Source organism: Thalassophryne amazonica, chromosome 2 (assembly GCF_902500255.1).
Source record: "Thalassophryne amazonica chromosome 2, fThaAma1.1, whole genome shotgun sequence".
Lineage (NCBI taxonomy): Eukaryota > Metazoa > Chordata > Actinopteri > Batrachoidiformes > Batrachoididae > Thalassophryne > Thalassophryne amazonica.
Genome location: NC_047104.1, coordinates 143,585,497 through 143,608,784, shown reverse-complemented (window position 1 = coordinate 143,608,784; position 23,288 = coordinate 143,585,497). Strand labels below are relative to the sequence as shown.

The window sequence follows — 23,288 nt, the reverse complement described above, 5'->3', positions numbered from 1 at the left end:
GTCAGAATGCACATTCGGCCAAAGAGCATCCCCTCACTTGCAGTTCTGACCATAGCGTTCAGTTAATTAGTGTTAGCTTCATCTCTTTGGCAGATAGTCATTAATTTCTTAAGCTGCTGTATTCTGTACCACCTGGAGTCATCGTATTTTTTTTGTGGTAAACCAGAAATGAGGCATTCTGCTGACATTTTGAGGTTAATGTCACTTACAACCTGATGGCCATGTGGTGCTTTCCCCCAGCCATGATCCACCACGTGAGATCGACAGACGGATCGGTGCAGCATCTGCAGTGATGCGGTCGCTGTATCGGACCGTCCTGGTGAAGAGAGAGCTGAGCAGGGGGGCAAAGCTCTCGATTTAACGATCGATCTATGTTCCAACCCTCACCTATGGTCATGAGATTTGGCTCATGACCGAAAGAACAAGATCGCGAGTACAAGCAGCCGAGATGAGTTTCCTCTGCAGGGTGGCTGGGTGCTCCCTTAGAGATAGTGAGGAGGTGAGTCACTTGTGAGGAGCTCGGAGTCGAGCCGCTGCTCCTCTGTCGAAAGGAGCCAGCTGAGGTGGCTTGGGCATCTTTTCCGGATGCCCCCTGGATGCCTCGCTGGAGAGGTGTTCCGGGCACGTCCCATCAGGAGGAGGCCCCGGGGAAGACCCAGGACATGCTGGAGGGACTACGTCTCTCAGCTGGCTTGAGAATGCCTTGGGGTTCCCCTGGAGGAGCTGGGGGAGGTGTGTGCAGATCTGGAGGTCTGAGTAGCTTTGCTTGAGCTGCTGCCTCCGTGACCCGACCTCGGATAAGTGGAAGAAAATGGATGGATGATCCACCATGAGGTTCCTCAGTGCTGAGAACCCTATAAACTGGAAAAGATTGAAGGAATGCCTGGTTGCGTTAGACAGCCGGCTACGTTTGAGCTACTTTTGAGAGTTGAGGATGGATTGGTTGTCTGACTGGGTGTTTGCCCATCAGGACCCAGGCAGTTCCATAGTGTGGTGTAATGTGGCATTCACTTGTGCTGGCACATGCTTCCACGCCTGATGTTGTGTTACATATCACCTACTGTGTCTTATGGGTTATTTACGGTTACAAATTTAGTCTATTTATAAGACAACTGGTCACTGATACCATTGCTGAAAGGAATGACATCTTTAAATCAGGACAGCCACAGTTGTGCCGTAGCCTCCTGTAATGGCATCAAATTACCTTTTGGTCTTTTTATTCACATTTGTTGCTCGGTATAAATAAGCCCTCTGCTTCTGTCAGGTACCAACCTATGTGGTGTGAACAACGGTGGCTGCACTCACCTCTGTTTCGCCAAACCCAACAGTTTCACTTGTTCCTGTCCTGATGAGCCAGATGGACGACCGTGCTCCACCAGTAAGTGACCTCAAATATTTTCCTTATGTGTCTGTTAAAAGGTATTCTACAGTCAGTGAAACTGTATTAATTGTTCCCAGTGGCCATAAGGGGACAATGAGGACACAGAATTGGATTCTTGCAATAGTCACACTTTTGTATGTCTGTAATAACTTTGAACTGAGCTTCTCAAATGATTATATCTGAAATGAGTCTGAATTTGAGTGATTGAGTTTCACCAGACAATTCTAGGGACTTCCCACTTTACTAGGCAAGGTACTATTTCCCACCAGCCATAAGGCCAGAGGGGGAGTTACAAATACACTTCCTCGGTGAATGCATGCGTCAGTCACGTTGTTTTTCTCCCCATGATAACATTAACAAATGTATTGGATTTTTGGCCAATTTAAACTGAACATCCTAAACATCGGTATCCTGGACAAGTTTGAATTTGAACATGAACCCATTTCACCACCCTCTAAGGACCGCCCACTTTCCTGAAGACAAAATTGATATTGTCCACAAAACTTGTCTTTTTTCACCAATTTTGAAGTGGACATTCTGAACAGGACTGAATTTCAGTATAATTAGTATTCATTAAAACCCTATAAGGATCCCTGATTTACTGAACAGAATATTAGTTGACTAGTTGACCGCGACCCAACTCCGGATAAAGCGGAAGAAAATGGATGAATGGATAGTTGATGCCAACAAATTTTCATGTCACAATTAAGTAACTCCCTTGTCACGGTTATTTATAAGTAAACCCTTTATCGTTAAGCAGAAATTGCTAAAATACACACAGTTACAGGCATGGAGCAAGAGTTCTCTCTTTTTCTTCTTACACACACAGACCATACAGTTTTTGGGGTCCAACGTTTAATGCCTGTTTTACAACAATTGATAACTCGTGTTAGCATGCTGAAAATGTGGACAGTATGTCTACTTTTGTATTTCTTGCTGAGGAATAGCATTCTTCATAACTATGCTACTTCATAACCCTATTGTGTAAGCAAAAGTTGGATGTTTCTCGGCTAATGAGACAAACTAGTGGTAACACACACACACACACACACACACACACACAGTACAATACTGCCAAAGTACAAGTAATGACATCCTTCAGAATAATAAATATGTGATTTGAATATTTCAGTATAATCTAGAGACACATTTTATCTCACCATAAATCGGGTGTATGATGTCATTATTTAGGCTATTAATGTACAGTTGTTGTATGCAGAGTTGTGTTGTTGACCTACAACAGATTCTGTACCTCTGTGGGGTGATGCAAATCGCTGTCATGGGATTCAATAAGTAGATTTGTGAACTATGAATAAATGTGGACTGCTGAACAATGTGTTTATTAGTTTCAGGATATGTGCCCACCCTGCCTACCAGAGGAGCCGGCAGCACCCCCATCCCCAACAAGATTCCCAAAGCTGCCACAGAGGACACGCTACACAGTGGACCTGCACTGATCAAGTACGTATGCTTCTCCCTTTGACTCACGTCAGGAAAGTTTGATTTGGAAATGATCAGGTGTTATTTGTTATGATGAGAGAACCACTGGTTCACTAGTGTCATCTGGCAAGTCGCATTGAAGGATTTATCCTGGTTTTCATGATGCGCTGAGACAGGACAGACATTTTCAATGTTTAAGTCTGCAATTAGTCTTAGTTAGGTTGTGTGTTCAGTTAAGGGTCCCTTACACAGGACAGCATCCTTTGTGTGTCCAAGATAATTGCCAGGATGCACAACAGGTTCAAAAGTAGCTTTCTGTTTAAGTGATCCAATGTCCCTTGTGCATTGTTTCAGCATTGTAAAGACCAAATTTCTTGGCAATATGTGCATTCACTGAGTGTCCTCTGTGCCTCTGCTGTGTGACCACCTGTGACCACGGACTCTTGTGCGTTGACTGAGTTTCATTTGTGCTTCCTCTGTGCCACAGTTAGGCAACCAATAGCGTTCTTTGAGCGGCACAGGAAAAACACCTCCATTGGAAGCCTTAAGGACAAGTTGGAACATGTCCTGCTGTTAAACAATTTCTCATATACTCACTCCACTGAAAGCCATCAAAAGCCACCTGGATTTTACAAATGGTTATCAACACGGAGGTGTTTTTCCTGTGCCGCCGCACCGCGTCGGCTGCGTCCCGACGCGCGGACCCGTCCGCACGTCTTTCATTAAAAAAAATCTCCTTTAACAGTGGAATATCCGGATAAAATGCTGAAACTGACTTCTTCTGAAACTTCTCTGTTCTCTCACAACGTCCTGGATCAATAGAGCCTGAAATGTGGAGGTTTTCAGCTTGAACAGGCTGACGACGGCGGCTGAGAGCGCTGAGCGACGTCTCGCACCGTGAAAAGTCCTTAAAGCGACAGAATCACCTCAAAATCTCTCATCAGCCGTTAAAATTTTCACTGAAAACCAGCTTAATTTTTCGAACCGTGTCCACTTCGATGTGTCTCACAGGTTTAGAAAAATTTTGATCAAACAACGCGCCAGTCTCTCAGCAACTTCTCAGACAAAGGAATTCCGACGAGGGGCTGGACGACTCCTCCCACAAGGAGTGCTCACAGACGAATGACGTCACCGACAGGCATGGAAAAACTCACCCATGCGCACGAGGGTTCAAGCATGTCTGACGTAAAAACATATGAATGAAATCCATATAGTTTTTGAAAAAAATAAAAAGGACCGTTACTTTGACAGCCCTCGTATTCATAAAAATCACTGCTGAATTTTGGCATTTATTTATTTATTTTGAAATTTACAGTTGAAGTTGTTTATTAATTATTCAGAAATATCATGACATAATTTTTTATTAAAATGATAATAGTTACAGCCCTAATCTGCAGTCAGTTTATAGAAGCTTAAAAAAAAAAGCCCCACAGAATTTTGAGTTTTGTGTGCAAGAAAAGCTGTGCTGTCCCAACATGTTACACGTCACATTTCCTCAGTGTGCTTTTGTCTCATTTTTACAGCTGCACTGACAAGAACTTGGATGCAGAAGGCTGCTTACAGAGCAACGTGATGACGGCACCGCATGGTCAGTATATCAGCTCTCTCATCGTTAGGGCTGGAACTCAAAAATGTGCAAACATGAAGGGTGAGGGTGAAACATGATTCAAACTCAGGTCGACATATTGGCAAACCAGCTCCCTGTCCACTGAGCTACTTGCTCTACAGACAGTTGAATTAGTGTATTGTCCCAAATTCAGTTACAAATACAATATTGTTGTTCAGTTACATGTTTTACAATATATAAGTAACATAGTGGTGATGTGATACTTTCTTTAGAGAATGAGATTAAGAGCGCTTTATAAAAATCCCATTAGATTTTACAAAATGTGCTATATTGGTATTGTGCTTGTTCTGAATCAGTAGCAAAGATCTTTATGTAATTTGTGGTTTGGATTTTCGTATCCTTTACCACACCAGTGTAAAAATGGCTTTAATAGGTTTTGTTAAATTCTTTGAATTAAAACTAACATATTGTACCACCGCCAGCCCATCTCATTTCATTTCAGCTGAATTGTGTTGGTGTCCAGAAGCAAAATTACAAAACCTGCTGTCGTGCAGAATTTTAGGACAAAGTCCCTACTCACCAGACAGGAGTTAAATTTTTTCATTTTCTTAAAGGTGTCCACAAAAATCAGAGAACAAAATCCCAAAGCAACAATTTTTATTTTTTGCCAGCAAAAGGAAGCAAAATCCAGTCATCAGGAACAGCAAGGACAGTTTCAAAGACACAATAACTGACGATGCATTTTTATACACTTCAAGGGTCAGCGACTCCTCCCAAATGGGCTCACCTTTCTAAACTTAGCACTTCTTACACCAATAAAATCAGTTATTAATGGCATCATTATACAAATGCAAATTATATCAGTTCTTGGTTATATCATAATTATATCAGTCTCGATCATTGGGTGGTGTTAAAAAACCCTTTGTCATCGAAAATCACCAGGTTAGTCGGTTCATCTCTGGGTCAACAGGCCCTGAGCCATGAAAATTTACTCCTCTGGTAAATTCCATGTTTTTAATCCAATATTCATTTTCTCCACAGATTGAGTTTCACTCAATTATACCTTTAACTCCAAATTCTGGTCTTATAGTTTTCCCTTGAAAGAAAATATACATTTTGCACAAAACATATTTTGTGTTAAACATCTGTTCAGTGTCATCAGAAATACACAACAAAACCCTGTTCTGGCATTTCATATAAATTCTTCATTAACGCATCTTTCTTTAACAAAAAATCACACTACACTGCCTCTGTCCAAATACTTCTGACTGTAGTTACTATGTAAATAGTAGAGCACACGTTGAACATGTATTATAGACAAACACCACTGAAGACACAAACTGTATAGAAACGAGTTAATATGTGAAAATGTTCCTTCTATGAAGACAGGTGGAAAATCCAGCTGTAGATTTAGAGGTGGAACTGATTAGTTTTAAATAGCTGTTGTTAAAGTTACATATGTATTTTCCAAAAGATTACCATCATTATAAGGAACACTTTAGTAAACACACAACCTCCTTAATGTCTAATCTTTCTCGTAGGGGAAGGACTTCATATCAGCTACGTGATTGGTGGAGTTCTGACCATTCTTGCTATTCTCATTCTCATTGCTACCTTGATCATTTACAGGTAAGTCTACGCTTGACTGCATTCCATCAACCAGATACTGAGCGTATACAATCAGCAGTTTAATAAAGTCCACAAAACAGAACCCAGGTACATGGAACTACAAACTGGAGCATGTTCATGAGACGCAAACTGAAACTCTCAGAGAGGTCACTTACACTGGGACGCTTACTGTGAAGTGAAATCACCTACATCAGACGCAATTACTGCAATTAGTGGAATCGCCCATAAATCAACCAGCGTTTTGATGTTGAAAATATGTGGTACTAACATATCGTTTGACTTTCGTGAATGATATGTTCACAAATTCATGTGGTCTTATGAATTTGTTCCAACATCCAATCACAAGATGTCCAGTCTGCTGCAGTTATCACATTACCATTTTGGTGCTTATATCAATCAGGTTATAACTGACTTAGGTTATAATTATGCCACAAAGATGTCAACATTTAAACACTGGTTGTTGAGATAACTAACGTTATCTCAACAACCAGTGGGTTGAGATAGGTGATTCATTATTGTGCAGTAGAAGTAGAGTAATGACTCCTAAATTTGCTACAGGCCACATTGAGCAACACTCAGTTTGATTTTCACTATTTAATACATTTTTATGACTTGGTTTTATAGCTTGCCATCCTAAGATTCATTTATCCTGTTGATAATCACTGCCGCTTATCTATGTTCGGCTCATGGTGGCAGCATACTTAGAATTTTAATTTCTATAATTTAATGTCAGTAATGTGTTTTATGTGATCTGCTTTCCGTATTTCATATTTTCTGGAGTCCACGTCACACCAAAGTATAATTTGCACCTTTTTTCTGTATTATCAGCTATTTAATTTGGTATTTTGTGCATTGTTTTTGAGGAATTTTGGACCAATGATGATTGTCAGATTCATCAAAGTTGAATTGGAGGAAGTTAGATTGCATCCAGGATTTAATTTCAATGCAGCAGTCTGTCAGATTGGAGAAGGTTGTTGTGGTAATTGTTGGTTTGTGGAGATGTACATCTGGACATCATCAGGGTAACAACGGAAAAGGAGGCCGTGTTTGCATATGATGTTACGTAGCGGGAGGATATAGAAGATGAACAGGAGAGGCCCAAGTGCTGAACCTTGGGGGATGCCTTGAGACAAAGGAGCAACGGAGGAGGTGCAGTTATTAATACTGATGAATTATCTGAACCAGGAGAAAACACTGGTGCCAGTGATGATGTGATGAGATTCTGGGCAGGAGTCGAGAATGTAGTGGTTGATGGTGTCAAAAGCTGCAGTGAGAACTAACATGATGAGAATGTTAAGGTGGCCAGAGTGTGAGGAGAGGAGGAGGTTGTTGCAATTAAATGCAAGTGTTGCATTTACTATAATGAAGGATGTGGAGGTGTTTTCAGTAGGTTTGAGAAGTATATTTATTGTGTAGAAGAGAGTCTTGGGGTTGTTGGAGCCAGAGTGCCTAGGGTCAGAGTAACAGGTGGACTGAGATGTGCTGGGAGTTTTCTTGTAAAGTTGCACGTTGTCCATACAACCTTTCAATAGTCTTTCTAGTCGATGTTTACAGGATTTCATTTGTTGGAGTTGAGGAGTGTACCAGAGGGATGAGTGTGTGTGAAGGAGACAGTTTTTGTTTGAAGTGGGATCACTTGATCGATACAGGAAGAGTGGGCGTTGTATTTGAAGCCGGCAAGATTAGTGGGATCGGAGATCTTACTTTTGAGACAAGCTCTGAGTGGTGGACTTGAGATTTCTGAATGTAATTTGCATCACAAGACCTCCTAGAATAGTTAAAAAAAAAAAAAAAAAAACAAGTAGCAGTCCAGAAAATGTGTTTATTGTGCAGGTCCACTGAATTTGATTAAAAGTTGAGAGGTTATGGATAGTTCACAGGTTTCAAGGTTGAATGTTTGAAGACTTGCAGTAACTTGAAGACTTGCAGTAGTGTGCTGTAAGTCAGGTGCTGTTCTATCTTCATTTTGACAGGCATAAAAAGTCAAAGTTTGCAGACCCGGGTGTTAGTAACCTGACCTACAGTAACCCGTCGTACCGGACATCTACGCAGGAGGTGAAGATCGAAGCGTCACAGAAGCCTCCCATATACAACCAGCTTCGATATAAGAAAGAGGTATGTGAAGGGGGCGGAGTGTTGAAGATTTCTTAGTGTGGTCATAGCGTACGTGGCCGTCGGGGTGCCACAGATAAATGTCTTTCTGATTATCACCTCGCCACTCTTATTTTTCTTTGTCCTTTTGGTCACTGCAGAACTCTCATCCTTACAACTCCCTCTCTCCCTTTATCTTTTGACCTGCTTTGTCCCACGGAGAGGTAGCGACGCTGCACCCAAGGAGACGTGCTGACTTGTTTTTTTACTTTTCGTTTTGTTTTTCACTGCATGCAGCCTGCTTTTGAATATTGATTGCTGCCATTTTGAAGCTCTGCGTTTGGTGGCATGCCAGTGTCTGTTACTTTAAGACTCATTTTTCTAAAACTAACCTAAAAATCCAACAAGGTGTCTAAATGCTAAACTCAGGCATCGATTATATTGTAATTTAAGAGCAAGTGACAACATAGAGCTGTCACGATTAATTTTACTGAATCATTTTGTCAAAAATAAGGCCAGACGTCTGTCTGGTTGTAACGAGACACGCTGTTCACGGTCACGCACACATGATGGTTTTAATTATAACTCTCATCAGTGCACAGGCAGTTATTTTTCACCTCAGCAATATTTCTAAAATGTCCCAACTGGCAGTGACAGTGTTTGAGCTTCCAGAGCTTACTGATATTTTTCACCAAGGTTTGTGAAAATCTGTTCATTAGTTGAGTTTCTAAGGATGGATCCCAATCAATAAAGCTAATAACACTTAACCTGGCTTAGTTTTAACCTTACTTTGCCCAGCAACATTAAAAGTCAAATAAAATAAGCCCTGTTTATATATGCACTTACTTATTTTGTTTCCAAAGCAGGGCTTGACAGAAATATTATCTGCAGTAAAAGGATTTCAAATTACTTAATTGTACAGTAACATAGATTACTCAGTTATCTATGGATGGTCTGAAGCTTTGCACCTCACATTTCTTTTTGTTCTTGACCTTCAAATTAACCTTGATTTGGGTCATTGAGAAATGTCATTTTGAGGAAACTGTGTGATATATTGTTAATGAAATTCCTTTAAGGCAGGGGTGTTAAACAAATTCCAAAAAGGGACGAGAGGATGCAGGTTTTCTTTGCAACCACCAACTCCAGCAGGTGGTTTCACCGATTAGCATCACTTTGAGCAGAGAAAAGCTGCACCCTTTCTGGTCCTTTCTGGAATCTGTTTGACATCTGTGATCTAGGGCATGCAAAAATGACATGAGTACCAAAGAAGAGGAGGTCTATAGCGTTATATCTGATCTTTTATTTCGGCATTGACCTTAAAATGGCCATCATCAAAATCACTGCTTATAACTCAGAAATACTTTGAAATCCAAAACTAAAATCATCACCATGGAGAGGCAGAGTTTTGGAATATTTTCATAATGGCAGCCGTCTTGGTGGCCGTTTTGGATTTATTATATCGCGTATACATTCATAAACCTCTCGCCCTGGTTGTTGTCTTTTTCATCCTTGACTTTCAGGTCTCCGTATGTCCCAGGATGTGACTGTTTGATAGTGATGTACTAACAAGATCTGATCTGAAAATGGAAAACTAACAACCCAATGACAAATGGTTTGGCGCATTTGAACAGGACAGCTTGTGGAGTGCGGTGCTGCTGTTTGATTAATCCTTCATGATAATGTCCACCATGAATACAATAACCTTGCTCATGTTTCATACATTTCTGTTTTCTTTTTTTGTCATTGCTATATTTGGAGCCACTTCCTGTTTGAGATGGATTTTTGACCTTATCTGGACTTCATCTTCCTTCTCCGGATAGTTTCGGTGGAGGATGAGGTAGACGGGCTGTCCTTCTAAACCGCTGTAACTGACTTTGTCCCATCGTGCAGGGAGGAGGGGACGGAGGCTACACCAAGGAGAAAATCCGCATCGTGGAGGGGGTGTGTCTCCTGTCCAGTGACGAGCTGTACTGGGATGACCTCAAGCAGATCAAACCTTCCCGAGGCGGCCTGCACACCTGCATGCGCACGGACACCGTGTCTCTGCAGGCCAGCAGCGCCTCGCTCGATGATGGCGAGACGGAGCAGCTCCTCCAGGAGGAGGCCTCCGAGTGCTCCTCCATCGCCACCCTGACTCCTTCTGCCATCACGCCGCAGCGCCACCCCCAGCACAACCTGCCTGACACCGGCTGGGCCTCCACACGCAAATCCTCCACGGAGAGTGAGGTGTGAGCAATGACCTCTGACCCCTCTGTATTTATAGCTGTACACACACACACACACACACACATGCATGCACACACACACACACACACACACACACACACACACACACACACACACACACACATAGAACCTGTTTAGGAAACACGGCTTTCGTCTCTGATGCTCCATCCTGCTGTGCTGAGCAGTGACCTCACTGCCGTTAGGCAGAAAGACATCTGACGAAGGACTCTGGGAGGACACAAGCGCAGACACGAGCGTGAGCAGGATTCTGTTTACAGGACCTCCTTGTTTCATTGTCCTCCTTGTCTCTTGTTTCATTAAGTTTGTTTTTTTTTTTTGTTTTTTTTTGGTTTCCAGATGAAGCTAAAACCAGTTTGCTGGAATCTGTAGCCTGCCGCAGCCCGCTGCACTGAATGCCGCTTCTCGTCTTTCTGAACTCTATTTATGAACATTTTGTACGTCACCGTGGGTTTATTGGACGTTTTGTTTTAGAACATGTGCCGAGCTTCGTGCAGCAGATATTCTACACAAGTATTTATGACCGTGCCAAAGGGCGGAGACTCCCACAGCTCCCCCCCCAAAGGGCGGAGACTGCCACAGCCTCCAATGCTTCTTTCTTCACTTCCAGATGAAACATATTAATTACATGATTTTGTTTGCATTTGATGAGTTGATTTTTTCCTCAGTAGTGGAAGAAAGACCTCAGTCAGTCGTCTTTTTTTTTTTTTTTTATAATTTTATAACCTCCAGCTTGCCACTGAAGAACCCAGCACGACGTGTCACAGTGGTGGGGGGTGCAAATCAGAGATTTCAAGACTAAAGTCGTCCACTTTTGGGAAAATAGTGTGACAGATTTTCTTGGTGTACATCAAATACTATCAGAATTTTCCCTTTTTTTCCTGCAAAATGCTGCACTATGAAAAATTTGCTCTTAAAATGAAGAAGTGTCTGCTTTCTCCGGGGGGTTTAAAAAAAAAAAAAAAAAAAAGCAAAAATGAGTTTCTAGTAATAACAGTAATAATATCCAATAATAAAATGATTTTATTTATTATTGAGCAGTCATTGGCTTGGTGTTGTCGTGTCTGTCAGACAGCACAGCTATCAGAAAAACCCCCAAATATATATATACACACAACAAAAATATAAACGCAACACTTTTGGTTTTGCTCCCATTTTGTATGAGATGAACTCAAAGATCTAAAACTTTTTCCACATACACAATATCACCATTTCTCTCAAATATTGTTCACAAACCAGTCTAAATCTGTGATAGCACTTCTCCTTTGCTGAGATAATCCATCCCACCTCACAGGTGTGCCATATCAAGATGCTGATTAGACACCATGATTAGTGCACAGGTGTGCCTTAGACTGCCCACAATAAAAGGCCACTCTGAAAGGTGCAGTTTTATCACACAGCACAATGCCACAGATGTCGCAAGATTTGAAGCAGCGTGCAGTTGGCATGCTGACAGCAGGAATGTCAACCAGAACTGTTGCTCGTGTATTGAATGTTCATTCCTCTACCATAAGCCGTCTCCAAAGGCGTTTCAGAGAATTTGGCAGTACATCCAACCAGCCTCACAACCGCAGACCATGTGTAACCACACCAGCCCAGGACCTCCACATCCAGCATGTTCACCTCCAAGATCGTCTGAGACCAGCCACTCGGACAGCTGCTGGAACAATCGGTTTGCATAACCAAAGAATTTCTGCACAAACTGTCAGAAACTGTCTCAGGGAAGCTCATCTGCATGCTCGTCGTCCTCATCGGGGTCTCGACCTGACTCCAGTTCGTTGTCGTAACCGATTTGAGTGGGCAAATGCTCACATTCGCTGCCGTTTGGCACGTTGGAGAGGTGTTCTCTTCACGGATGATGCGAAGGAGATGTGTTGCACTGCATGAGGCAAATGGTGGTCACACCAGATACTGACTGGTATCCCCCCCCCAATAAAACAAAACTGCACCTTTCAGAGTGGCCTTTTATTGTGGGCAGTCTAAGGCACACCTGTGCACTAATCATGGTGTCTAATCAGCATCTTGATATGGCACACCTGTGAGGTGGGATGGATTATCTCAGCAAAGGAGAAGTGCTCACTATCACAGATTTAGACTGGTTTGTGAACAATATTTGAGAGAAATGGTGATATTGTGTATGTGGAAAAAGTTTTAGATCTTTGAGTTCATCTCATACAAAATGGGAGCAAAACCAAAAGTGTTGCGTTTATATTTTTGTTGAGTGTGTGGGTATATATATATATATTTTTTTTTTTATTAACTTAACTTCACATTAAATTTCTTAAATACAACCAAAATGTTTTTTGACATTTCAAAACGAATTGTTTCCTTAGTGAGGGGGAGGAATCAAACTAAATTTCATCAAAATGCTAAAACGTGTACAGAATTTCTGTATATGTGCAACTTTCCCATGTTTATCAATGTAATATTTTCCAATCAGATTAGGATTTTAATCTGCTAAATGTTTTCCCTGAGCATTATTTTTTCCCTTATATTTAGATTTTATTCCTGTGACTGTATGAATTCAGTCATGAACTGAAAAGATCTGTTTCTACGGCGACCATCTGTCTTTAAAGTTTTGTGTTTTTAACAGAACTGGGTCTTTATTCTCCAAACAGCAATGTGTAGCATTTTGTCAAACTAACTTTACTATTGAAATCTCTGACTTATTTATTTTTAATTAAATGTATTCTTAACACTTTATTGTTTTAGTTCAAGTTGATAGCTGAAGTTTTTTTTCTTCATATAATTTCAGGTCTATTAAATTTTCTGTGAGGTTCCAAATATGCGTAACATTCTAGTTACATATTGTGAATCTATAAATGTGCTTCAGGTTTAAATGCAGAAGCTCTGGAAATGTCACTTTTTTTGCTGAGCTTCCTGTGTTGTTGACAGCGAGGCATCATATCTTTACAGCAGATAGTCACGGTGGGAGCTTTTGAACAGCGGTGCCCCCCTCAGAGATGAGGTTGTAACAGTTTACGATGTGCGAAACTGGACATTTTGGGAACACATTCAGGTTTCATCATTTTTGGCCTCTAACGGCTGTGTTTGGGTGGGTTACAGTTTTGGAAAGGCTGCCTATGGTTTACTTTGTAACAATCTCACTTCCAGCTTCACATTAATTTATTACTTTTCTATTTAACACTTTACAGAACCATTCTGTCGGCGTGTCAGATTGTGATACAAGGAAATACTGTTATTTCACAAATATATCATACTTGGTAAAACCATATTTTGAAGTATCTTCTACAAGCTCAGCATCTTGCTGATTTGCTGCTAGATGAAGCACTGAAGCCAATGAATTGGGGCCTCGGGGGTCTTTTGGTGAGGAAAAACAGTTGGCATGGCACCATGGCGACCCGGTTGAAATTTTTTTTCTTTAACCCCAGCTCAAATAGCGCCCCCCTCCTCGATTGCTCAACTGTACAGATTTTAATTACACGTACATTTTTGTTAAAATATATTGTATAGTGTTTTGTACAAAGGGATGACTGTTTTTAGACTTGTATTAATTTTACTCACTGGAGAACACTTTTGGTTTTTTTTTTTTTTTTTGCTGGATTATGTTAACCACTGTGTTTCTAAGCTTTGTAAATTATAGGGACGTTGCCAGTTATTTAATAGTGCTCTTAAGAAAAGCCGGCTGTGGTTAGTTACTGTAAAGTTAACAAAAAAGGTATTTATGATTTGTTTGTTTTGGTTCTCACTCTGTGTAAATATGAACAGACTGTATATGTATTTACAGGGCAGTACTAACCCGCTGTGTTGTGTGACAGTGAATTATCTCTTTGCTATCTTTTATTATAAAATTGCATTTCAATGAAACTGCTGCTTCATTGGTTATTGACTCACTTATTGTTGCTTGAAGAAATATTCTCCCACCACATTATTACAGTAAAATGTGATTACAGTTCTTTTTATTTTGTATAAAAACATTTCAGTGGGTGTTTTGTAAAACCCATCTTTTGCTCATAAAATACTAAAACTGCTAGTGAGGATAGATGACAGCCGACTATCCAATCAGATCTACTCCCAGCTGAGCAAAAAACAGTTCAGGTGGTCAGAGGAAATACTACAAAGACCTCGAGCTGAGCCATCCACTGGAAGACCTGGCAAGAACAGAGGGACCAAGCCAGCTGGTGAACAATGACCCACATCGGGAGGAGGCTGACACTTAACCTTAGAAATTGGAAAGTGATCAACAAAACGCAACACCAACTTCCAGCTATGGTTCCCACATCGAAAGCCAAACTCAGTGACCTAACTGACAGCAGGGGGGCAACCAATCCAGGCCTGCTGAGACCAGGGACAAATGCAACAAAGCAGCCCAGACCCTCCGCCAGATCAGGGGGGACAATGTTGGGCATATACAAAAGCAGAGCACCACCACCTTTATTTCCTCTGCTGGGAAGAGATGAGGTTGATAACCAAGTACAAAGCAGAACAGGTATAGTCCAGTGGATGAAATAAGTGGAGAATGGTTGACCCAACACCACCCAAAATGCCGGCCCACAACAAAAGCCTGCTAAGAAACACATTGTAAATTATTCAAATTACTGGTTATACTTTGTCTGACCACCATACGACAGGTAAAAACCTAAGATAAGCTGTAGGAGGCCCAAATCCACCTACAGAACTCTCAAAATTAGGAGCCCATGTGGGTGGACATTTTCTGTCATAATCTGTTTCCACATCAGACAGTACAGTGCAAAACTTGCACTGTATACAATTTCTCCAATCACAGCCACAGAAGCCTATAACTTCTGGGTGTCTCGCCTCACTCTTCTTCTTGCACAGTCACTCAGTTTTTGAGAACTGTCTACTCCATGCAGATTTACCATAAAGTGTCATACTGTTTGTATTTCTTTGTAATTGATGTATATATAAAGTCCAAGACACATTCAGTGGCAGCTTCACCATCAGAGAGCCTCGTCCACAAACTACCACAAAAGACTCTAACCTGTCATTGATGTTAAAGGGGGGGTAACACATGGTAATAAGAACAGGGGCAAGTAAACTTTTGATCAGGGTCATTTGGGTAGTTTCTGTTGTCATTATGATTTAAAAAGTACACAGTTGTTTGAAAATAAATGGCTTCACCCAATCACAAACCAAAACAGAAATTCTGCCAGGGTATGTAAACTTTTGAGCACAAATTGAAAGAAATTACAAAACCTAGGAATTGTTGGATTTACTGACAACTCCACATTACAAAGAGAAAAGGCAGTCTTGAACAGAGAACCTTCTGCTTTGAAAAGAAGCGTTCTAACCACTTGGCCAACACGCTGGCCAGAAAGTTTCTGCCTGTTACTTTACATTTGAAGCAGCAGGACCTTCGTGGCCGGGACGACTGTGGTGATTGAACCCACGCGGCTCGCACAAAAGACCGTTCCTCTACCACAGGGGTGGGCAACTTGTTCCAGAAAGGGCCAAGAGGGTGCAGGTTTTCTTTGCAGCCACCGACTCCACCAGGTGATTTCACTCAATATCACTGAGCAGATGGAATCAGTTAATGAGTGAAATCACCTGGTGGAGTCAGTGCTACAAAGAAAACCTGCACCCTCTTGGCCCTTTCTGGAACAAGCTGCCCACCCCTGCTCTACCAGGTCCTACCAGGTCAGCCAAAGGGGAACTCCCCGTTAGCCAAGCTAGCGGGAACATCTTTTCAATTGGGAACAGGGACTTTCATCCCGCTACACATTTACTAAGGTAGACATTAGTGGTGGGCACAGATAACAAAAAAATTAACTTTGATAACAGAATCAGATAACTGAAAAGTTATCTTTGATAAAGTTAAAACAATAAACCACCCAAAAATGTATCAGAAGTTACAGATAACCGATAAATTCCAGTATTGTCTCCGGTACACTTGCAACTACCAACAAGCTGATCTTAAGTTTTAACACCACGATCGCTTCTGAAAGCATCAAAAGCGATGACAGACAGTGCAGCGTCCAGGAGCTAGGGTCTAGGGCCCTATGGGGCCCCAGAATTAAAATTTTATCTAATGATACTTTTTCCAGCATCTCTTGGAAGAACAAATCTCAAAATTAGTGCATATTTAAATGATCCTACATTTAACCTTTTATTTGACCTGTCAATGATGTTGAAATAACAGAATATGATGTGAAAGTAGGACCCGGAATGATTTTCCTTTTAATTGTAAACCAAATTATGCATTAACTCAGAACAATTAAACTACATGAAATTTATGAAGACTGAAAAGACTGTTACAGCATTTCAAAAACCACAGCTAAAGCTTGTAGAATACTTGGAAAATCATGGTAAAAAATTAACATACCTTATAGTAAAATCCCTGGCAAAAATTATGGAATCACCAGCCTCGGAGGATGTTCATTCAGTTGTTTAATTTTGTAGAAAAAAAAAAGCAGATCACAGACATGACACAAAACTAAAGTCATTTCAAATGGCAACGTTCTGGCTTTAAGAAATCAGGAAAAAAAAAAAAAAATTGTGGCAGTAATGGTTACTTTTTTAGACCAAGCAGAGGGGAAAAAAAAAATTATGGAATCACAATTCTGAGGAAAAAATTATGGAATCATGAAAAACAAAAGAACGCTCCAACACTTCACTAGTATTTTGTTGCACCACCTCTGAGTGACAAACAGTACTCTTCATCAATCTGGCTCTAACTTTCTGATTGCTGTTGCCAGATCAGCTTTGCAGGTTGGAGCTTTGTCATGGACCATTTTCTTCAACTTCCAAAGATTTTCAATTGGATTAAGATCCAGACTATTTGCAGGCCATGACATTGACCCTATGTGTCTTTTTGCAAGGAATGTTTTCACAGTTTTTGCTCTATGGCAAGAAGCATTATCATCTTGAAAAATGATTTCATCATCCCCAAACATCCTTTCAATTGATGGGATAAGTGTCAAAAATATCAACATAAACTTGTGCATTTATTGATGATGTAATGACAGCCATCTCCCCAGTGCCTTTACCTGACATGCAGCCCCATATCATCAATGACTGTGGAAATTTACATGTTCTCTTCAGGCAGTCATCTTTATAAATCTCATTGGAATGGCACCAAACAAAAGTTCCAGCATCATCACCTTGCCCAATGCAGATTCGAGATTCATCACTGAATATGACTTTCATCCAGTCATCCAGTCCACGACTGCTTTTCCTTAACCCATTGTAACCTTATTTTTTTCTGTTTAGGTGTTAATGATGGCTTTCGTTTAGCTTTTCTGTATGTAAATCCCATTTCCTTTAGGCGGTTTCTTACAGTTCGGTCACAGACGTTGACTCCAGTTTCCTCCCAAATTTCAAATTTATTAATTTATACAGCGCCAATTCACGATAAAATCGTCTCAAGGCGCTTCACAATATAAAAAACAATTAAAAATTTAAAACAATAAAAACAACCATAAAAGAAAAACAGCAGTAAAAGAATACAAGATTCGTTCCTCATTTGTTTTGTTGTGCATTTTCGATTTGACACATATTGCTTTACGTTTTCTGTCTTGATGCTTTGATGTCTTCCTTGGTCTACCAGTATGTTTGCCTTTAACAACCTTCCCATGTTGTTTGTATTTGGTCCAGAGTTTAGACACAGCTGACTGTGAACAACCAACATCTTTTGCAACATTGCGTGATGATTTACCCTCTTTTAAGAGTTTGATAATCCTCTCCTTTGTTTCAATTGACATCTCTCGTGTTGGAGCCATGATTCATGTCAGTCCACTTGGTGCAACAGCTCTCCAAGGTGTGATCACTCCTTTTTAGATGCAGACTAATGAGCAGGTCTGATTTGATTTAGGTGTTAGTTTTGGGGATGAAAATTTACAGGGTGATTCCATAATTTATTCCTCAGAATTGAGTGAGTCCATATTTTTTTCCCTCTGCTTGGTCTAAAAAAGTAACCGTTACTGACTGCCACAATTTTTTTTTTTCCTGATTTCTTAAAGCCAGAAAGTTGCCATTTGAAATGACTTTAGTTTTGTGTCATGTCTGTGATCTGCTTTTTTTTTTCTACAAAATTAAACAACTGAATGAACATCCTCCAAGGCCGGTGATTCCATATTTTTTGCCAGGGGTTGTAAAAACTCACTACCTCCGCCAAGGAGATTATGTTTTTGGTCGTGTCTGTCTGTCAGCAGGATAACTCAAAAAGTTTTGAACGGATTGATGAAATTTTGTGGAGTGGTTGGAAATGACAAGAGGAACAAGTGATTAAATTTTAGTGATCCGGATCCCGATGCTAACACATTAGCATGTCTATGGCATTTTCAATGTTAAAAGTTAGCATTAAGCAGTTGCAGCTGTCATCAACGTTCGGGTGCATTTGTTTTCAAATTGTAATATTTCTTAAATTTATTTTTACCTCCGCCAAGGAGGTTGGAAATGACAAGAGGAACAAGTGATTAAATTTTAGTGGTGATCCGGATCACGATCCGAACATGTTACCATGTCTATGGCACTTTCAATGTTAAAAGTCAGCATTAAGCAGTTGTAGCTGTCATCACGTTCAGGTGCATTTGTTTTCAAATTGTAATATTTCTTAAATTTATTTTTGTTTATATATTAATCTAATGATTATTATATACAATTTTAGAGAGAGAGACAAAAAGAAATAGATCACTGTGCCAAGGAGTGAATCTCTTTAGGGTCAGTGACCCTATGGCCTTGTTTAGAGAAGTGTTTCATAAATGTTAAAAAATTCATATATTTGCAGTTTAGTTGAATAATAAATTGAATTTTGTCTCATTTATTTTTGTCTACAAGCACATGCAATATCAATATCAGTGCTCAGATGACAGTAGCTTCTGGGAAAGGTGCAAGTTGCAATAAACTGTGATGCCAAGCGCTAAGGATACATGCTATCCTTAGTCACAGCAGATGAAACTTTTTTTTTTTTTTTACTACTGAGCAAACATTGTTACCATTTTAGGTTCAGCGATTCCACGGCGTGTAGATGTTATGGCGTCAGTGACCCCATGGCCTTGGCGGAGGTTTGCACTGAGTGCTTCTAGTATTCTTTTGTAAATTCATGCAGCTTAAATCCATTCAAAGCCACGTCTTTTTTTTTCTTTTTTTGTTGTGATTTGGCGCTATATAAATAAAACTGATTTGATTTTTTCAATGAAAGAGTCTAGATTAGTGAAAAAAGTCACATAATCTTGCCTAAAATCCTGTTTGAACAGCAGAATGTTTATTTTCCAGGGAGAGAAAAAATCTTACCGTGTTTTCCTGAGAAAATATAAGACTTTTTCAAACAGTCTTTCTCGCCATCTTCTCTCTGTGTGACGTCTTGTCTGTCTGGTTGTCTTTATATACCCGACGCACCCAGCGCTCGCTTCTTTTCTACATTCTCGCATTTTTAGAGGTTGAGAACGCATTTAGCTGCGATTGCCGCTCTCGCTTGTAGCCTCGCAACCCACCTTCGGTTGGAGCTACGTGCACTGCACACGTCCTCCAGAGGCTGCGAGACACGGCTTCACTGTTTTTTTGTATTCTTTGACTGACGCCTGTCGTGAGTACACCTTCCTAAATGCCGGGTGCGCGCCTTTGCCGCTGCCCTGCTGGGTATTTTCCTCTATGCACGTTAGCTGTGTTGTTTCGATGAAAGCTGGATATTTGTTTAGTTGTGTCACGAACCCCGTTAACTACGTGGTAGCGTGTGTGTGTATATCAGAACCAGTATAGTGTACTGTGTTGGGCTTGCCATGAGTGTTTTCCACTCCTTGAAGTACTTCGTCTGCACTGCTGCCATTTGCTAAGTTTAACAGCTCCGCTAGCAGCTAGTGTTGTCGTCGTTGCACTAAGTGACTTAGCACTTGGGCTGTGTGTTTTTCGGTTGTGTGCATCGTGTTATTACTGTGGCTGTGAGTGTTTCACACTCCGGGCCTTGTATTAGCTTTTACACTGTGACTGTTTCACACTCCGTGCCTCGTGTCGCGTCTGCGGCTGTGAGTGCTTCGCGCTCCTTGCCTCGTGTCGCGTCTGCGGCTGTGAGTGCTTCACGCTCCGTGCCTCGTGTCGAGTCTGCGGCTGTGAGTGCTTCACGCTCCGTGCCTCGTGTTACTATTTACACTGCATGTGATTCACGCTTTGTCTTTCCATTTGAAACCATCAGGGCTTGCTTTAGCCATCTGCACGCAGTCCACAATGTTGACAGGGCCTTTGTTGCATGGCTGTAGTACCTGTTTGGCTCCCTTGAGCCCAGATGATGGACATATGTTCTGCCCCTCGTATCTTGGGATCGGACACCTGAGGGAAGCCCTGACTGGCGCTGCCTGCCTTAATTGTGCTATAGCATGCCACTGGCAGAGAGATCTGCTAGACTTGCGGCATTGGAAAGTGGAATATCTAGTGCGACTTTGGCCTCCAGCCCCAGGAAGGAACCAAAGCGCCGTAAACGCCCACATGCCGGAGCCCCTTCTGCTAAGAAGGTTACTCATGACCATGCTTTGGCTGAAAAGGTCGAAACGTTGACTTCTGAGTTTGCTCAGATTAAGTCCTTGCTTCTGAATCTACAGCCTAGGGATGCAGTGACAGTTCCTGTTGTCCCTAATGAGGCTGATCAGACAGTGTCGTTACTCAGCAGGAGGAAGAAGTCGTGTCTATTGCTGCGACTGATTCCTTGTACGACAAGTGATATAAACTGTGTGGAGGATGAGGATGAGAGGGGTCTTTCTCCACGCCATTCATTAGTGGGCTCTCACACCTCGGAGGCAGAGTCCCTGCCACAAACCGGACCTGGACTATGCTTTGTCAAGCAAACTGTTCAGTTGGCTTTATCCAGGCTTGGGGTCGACAATCCCCCTGCGGAAACCACCGCTTCAAGTGCCTTTTTCAAAGTCACTCAGAAGCCTGAGTTCAACGTTCCAGTTTCACAACCATATATCGGAACTCCACCGATGTTGGGCGGACCCCAAATCATTGACCCATCTATCACAGGACTGCAGAGCCCTTAGCTCTATGTGTGATTGGGCGCAGTATGGCTTTCGGCCCATCCTCGATCTCCGACGTCTGAATCGTTATATCAAAGTGCTGCAGTTTCACATGCTCCGCACAGTAGACGTCCTTCAAACTATCACACCAGGAGACTGGTTCACAAGTGTCGACTTAAAAGATGCCTATTTCCATGTGTCAGTGGCGCCTCATCACAGGCAGTTTCTCCGCTTTGCTTTTGAAGGTGAGGCATACCAGTTCAGGGTGCTTCTGTAATCCAGCTTTTGACTTGAACTGTGCTGTTCCTTTTGGTTGCTAAGGTGACCGTGGGCGCACCTGATTCCTTTTGGATTATTGTAATTAGTTCACCTGGGTTAGTGTAAGCGTGAAGGAGTGGATATAAGACGGGGTTTTGTGGAACGAAGGAGGACTTTTCTTTTGCTCTGTTCCACCTCGCTTCTTTGGAGAGAGGACAGAGATTTTTGGTGGAACAGCAGGAGGAGCAGCGGGTGAGGAAGTGATTATCAAAAAAAAGGGAGCCATACTGGCGCTGACGTGGCTGGTTTCAGTTGAAATACTCCTGCTGAAGAGACGCCACGACGTGGATTATCCGCAACGGCAGGGGAGGACCCTGCCGTGTCTGTGAGTACGTTTGATGTGGTTGTGAGGAGCCTGTTTTAATCAGAAAAGTCGGAGTTTCCTTGGAGTCGGAGCTGTGCGCTTGCTGGCCTGGGTGTGTGTGTGTAGGTGCACGGAAGCTGCGGCGACGGAGAGAGGTGTTACCAGGAGAGATCCGTGACGAGGAGGCCGCGTGCTTGGTGATTGGAGGAAGCCACGCCCTGCCAAGAGAGAGTGCGACGGGCCGAGTGGAGGACAGCAGGGCCCACCCTGAGACGACAGCAGGAAGTATTCGTGGATTGGCTGTCATCGTGATTGACTGCTCGCAGAGTGACTCTTTTTATATTTGATTTTATATATAAATTCTGGTTTAAATTGTTTTATTTTTTTATTATATATTTTGTGATTTGTAATAAATTGTAATATTAAGTTTGCTCTGTTTGGTTACTCCAGCTCCATTTTTATTATAGTTTCACGCATTATTTGATTGTGTTTCCATTCATTAATTCAAAACCACAATAAACCCGCAAACCCGGGCTTACATAATTTGGCGTCACGAACAGGATTCCATTTTCTGAGAGCTGGTGTTTCTGAACAGAAGCAAATATGATGATGCCAGTGTACCCAGGTGCACCTTGGCTCCCTAGATTTAGAGGGCCAGGTGATGAATTAAGGTACTGTGACTGGAAGGAACAGATTAAGGGTTTTTTGGGGTTTCAGGATTTGACAGAGGTTGGGAAAGTGAGTATTGTTTTGGGAGCATTGGCTGGGGAAGCTAAGCGCCAAATTTTAGTTTTAGATGAAGAGGAGAAAAGTAAAATTTCAAAAATCTTTGCTCACTTAGATTTGTTATATGATGAACAAGTTCCTGTTCCCGTTTTGAGGTCTAGTTTTTTTTAGTTGTGTCCAGGGAGAAGATGAGCCTATACAGTCGTTCATGTTAAGGTTGTGTGAATTGTATCGGAAGTTACAGTATTTGGATTTCGATAATGCCCCCTCTGAAAGGACTCTGCAAGACCAGTTGTTGCTGGGACTTCGTGAAGGGCCTTTCGCTAGGGCCTTGAAGGTTTATGCTCGCCGGAACCCTGAGTTAGGTTTTGCTGAGTTGCAGAAGGAGGCACGTCAGCTTGATTTGGAGTATGGGGGTGTCAAGCTGGATGTAACCTGTTCATCAGTCGGGGAACCGCATGATTTGGGTAGGCCCTATCAGGGTCCTGATTGGAAAAAGCAGTTAAAGGGTGAGATTCTTGCAGAAGTGAAGGAGCAGGTTAGGGGGTTGGCTCAGGATATAGTGGCAGAGTTTAAGCCGCAAAGATATCCAGTTTCATCTAAATCTAGGTCTGTTAAACCTATGCGGAGGCAATGGTGTTCACCTAGGCGATCCCGTGACTG

At 41.7% G+C, this 23,288-nt stretch overlaps 1 protein-coding gene across 3 annotated transcripts in view; it reads left to right on the top strand.

The window, feature by feature from the left end:
- Positions 1 to 11,346, top strand: part of lrp4 (low density lipoprotein receptor-related protein 4) — a 353,204-nt gene extending 341,858 nt beyond the window's left edge. For all 3 annotated transcript variants that reach the window (XM_034195478.1, XM_034195486.1, XM_034195495.1), the window contains 6 exons: positions 1,265 to 1,378; positions 2,728 to 2,842; positions 4,345 to 4,409; positions 5,930 to 6,017; positions 7,991 to 8,132; positions 9,999 to 11,346. In XM_034195478.1, the coding sequence (XP_034051369.1) occupies positions 1,265 to 1,378; positions 2,728 to 2,842; positions 4,345 to 4,409; positions 5,930 to 6,017; positions 7,991 to 8,132; positions 9,999 to 10,340 (866 nt within the window). In that variant the 3' untranslated portion in view covers positions 10,341 to 11,346. The remainder of the gene's footprint in view (positions 1 to 1,264; positions 1,379 to 2,727; positions 2,843 to 4,344; positions 4,410 to 5,929; positions 6,018 to 7,990; positions 8,133 to 9,998) is intronic.
- Positions 11,347 to 23,288: the final 11,942 nt, after the last annotated feature.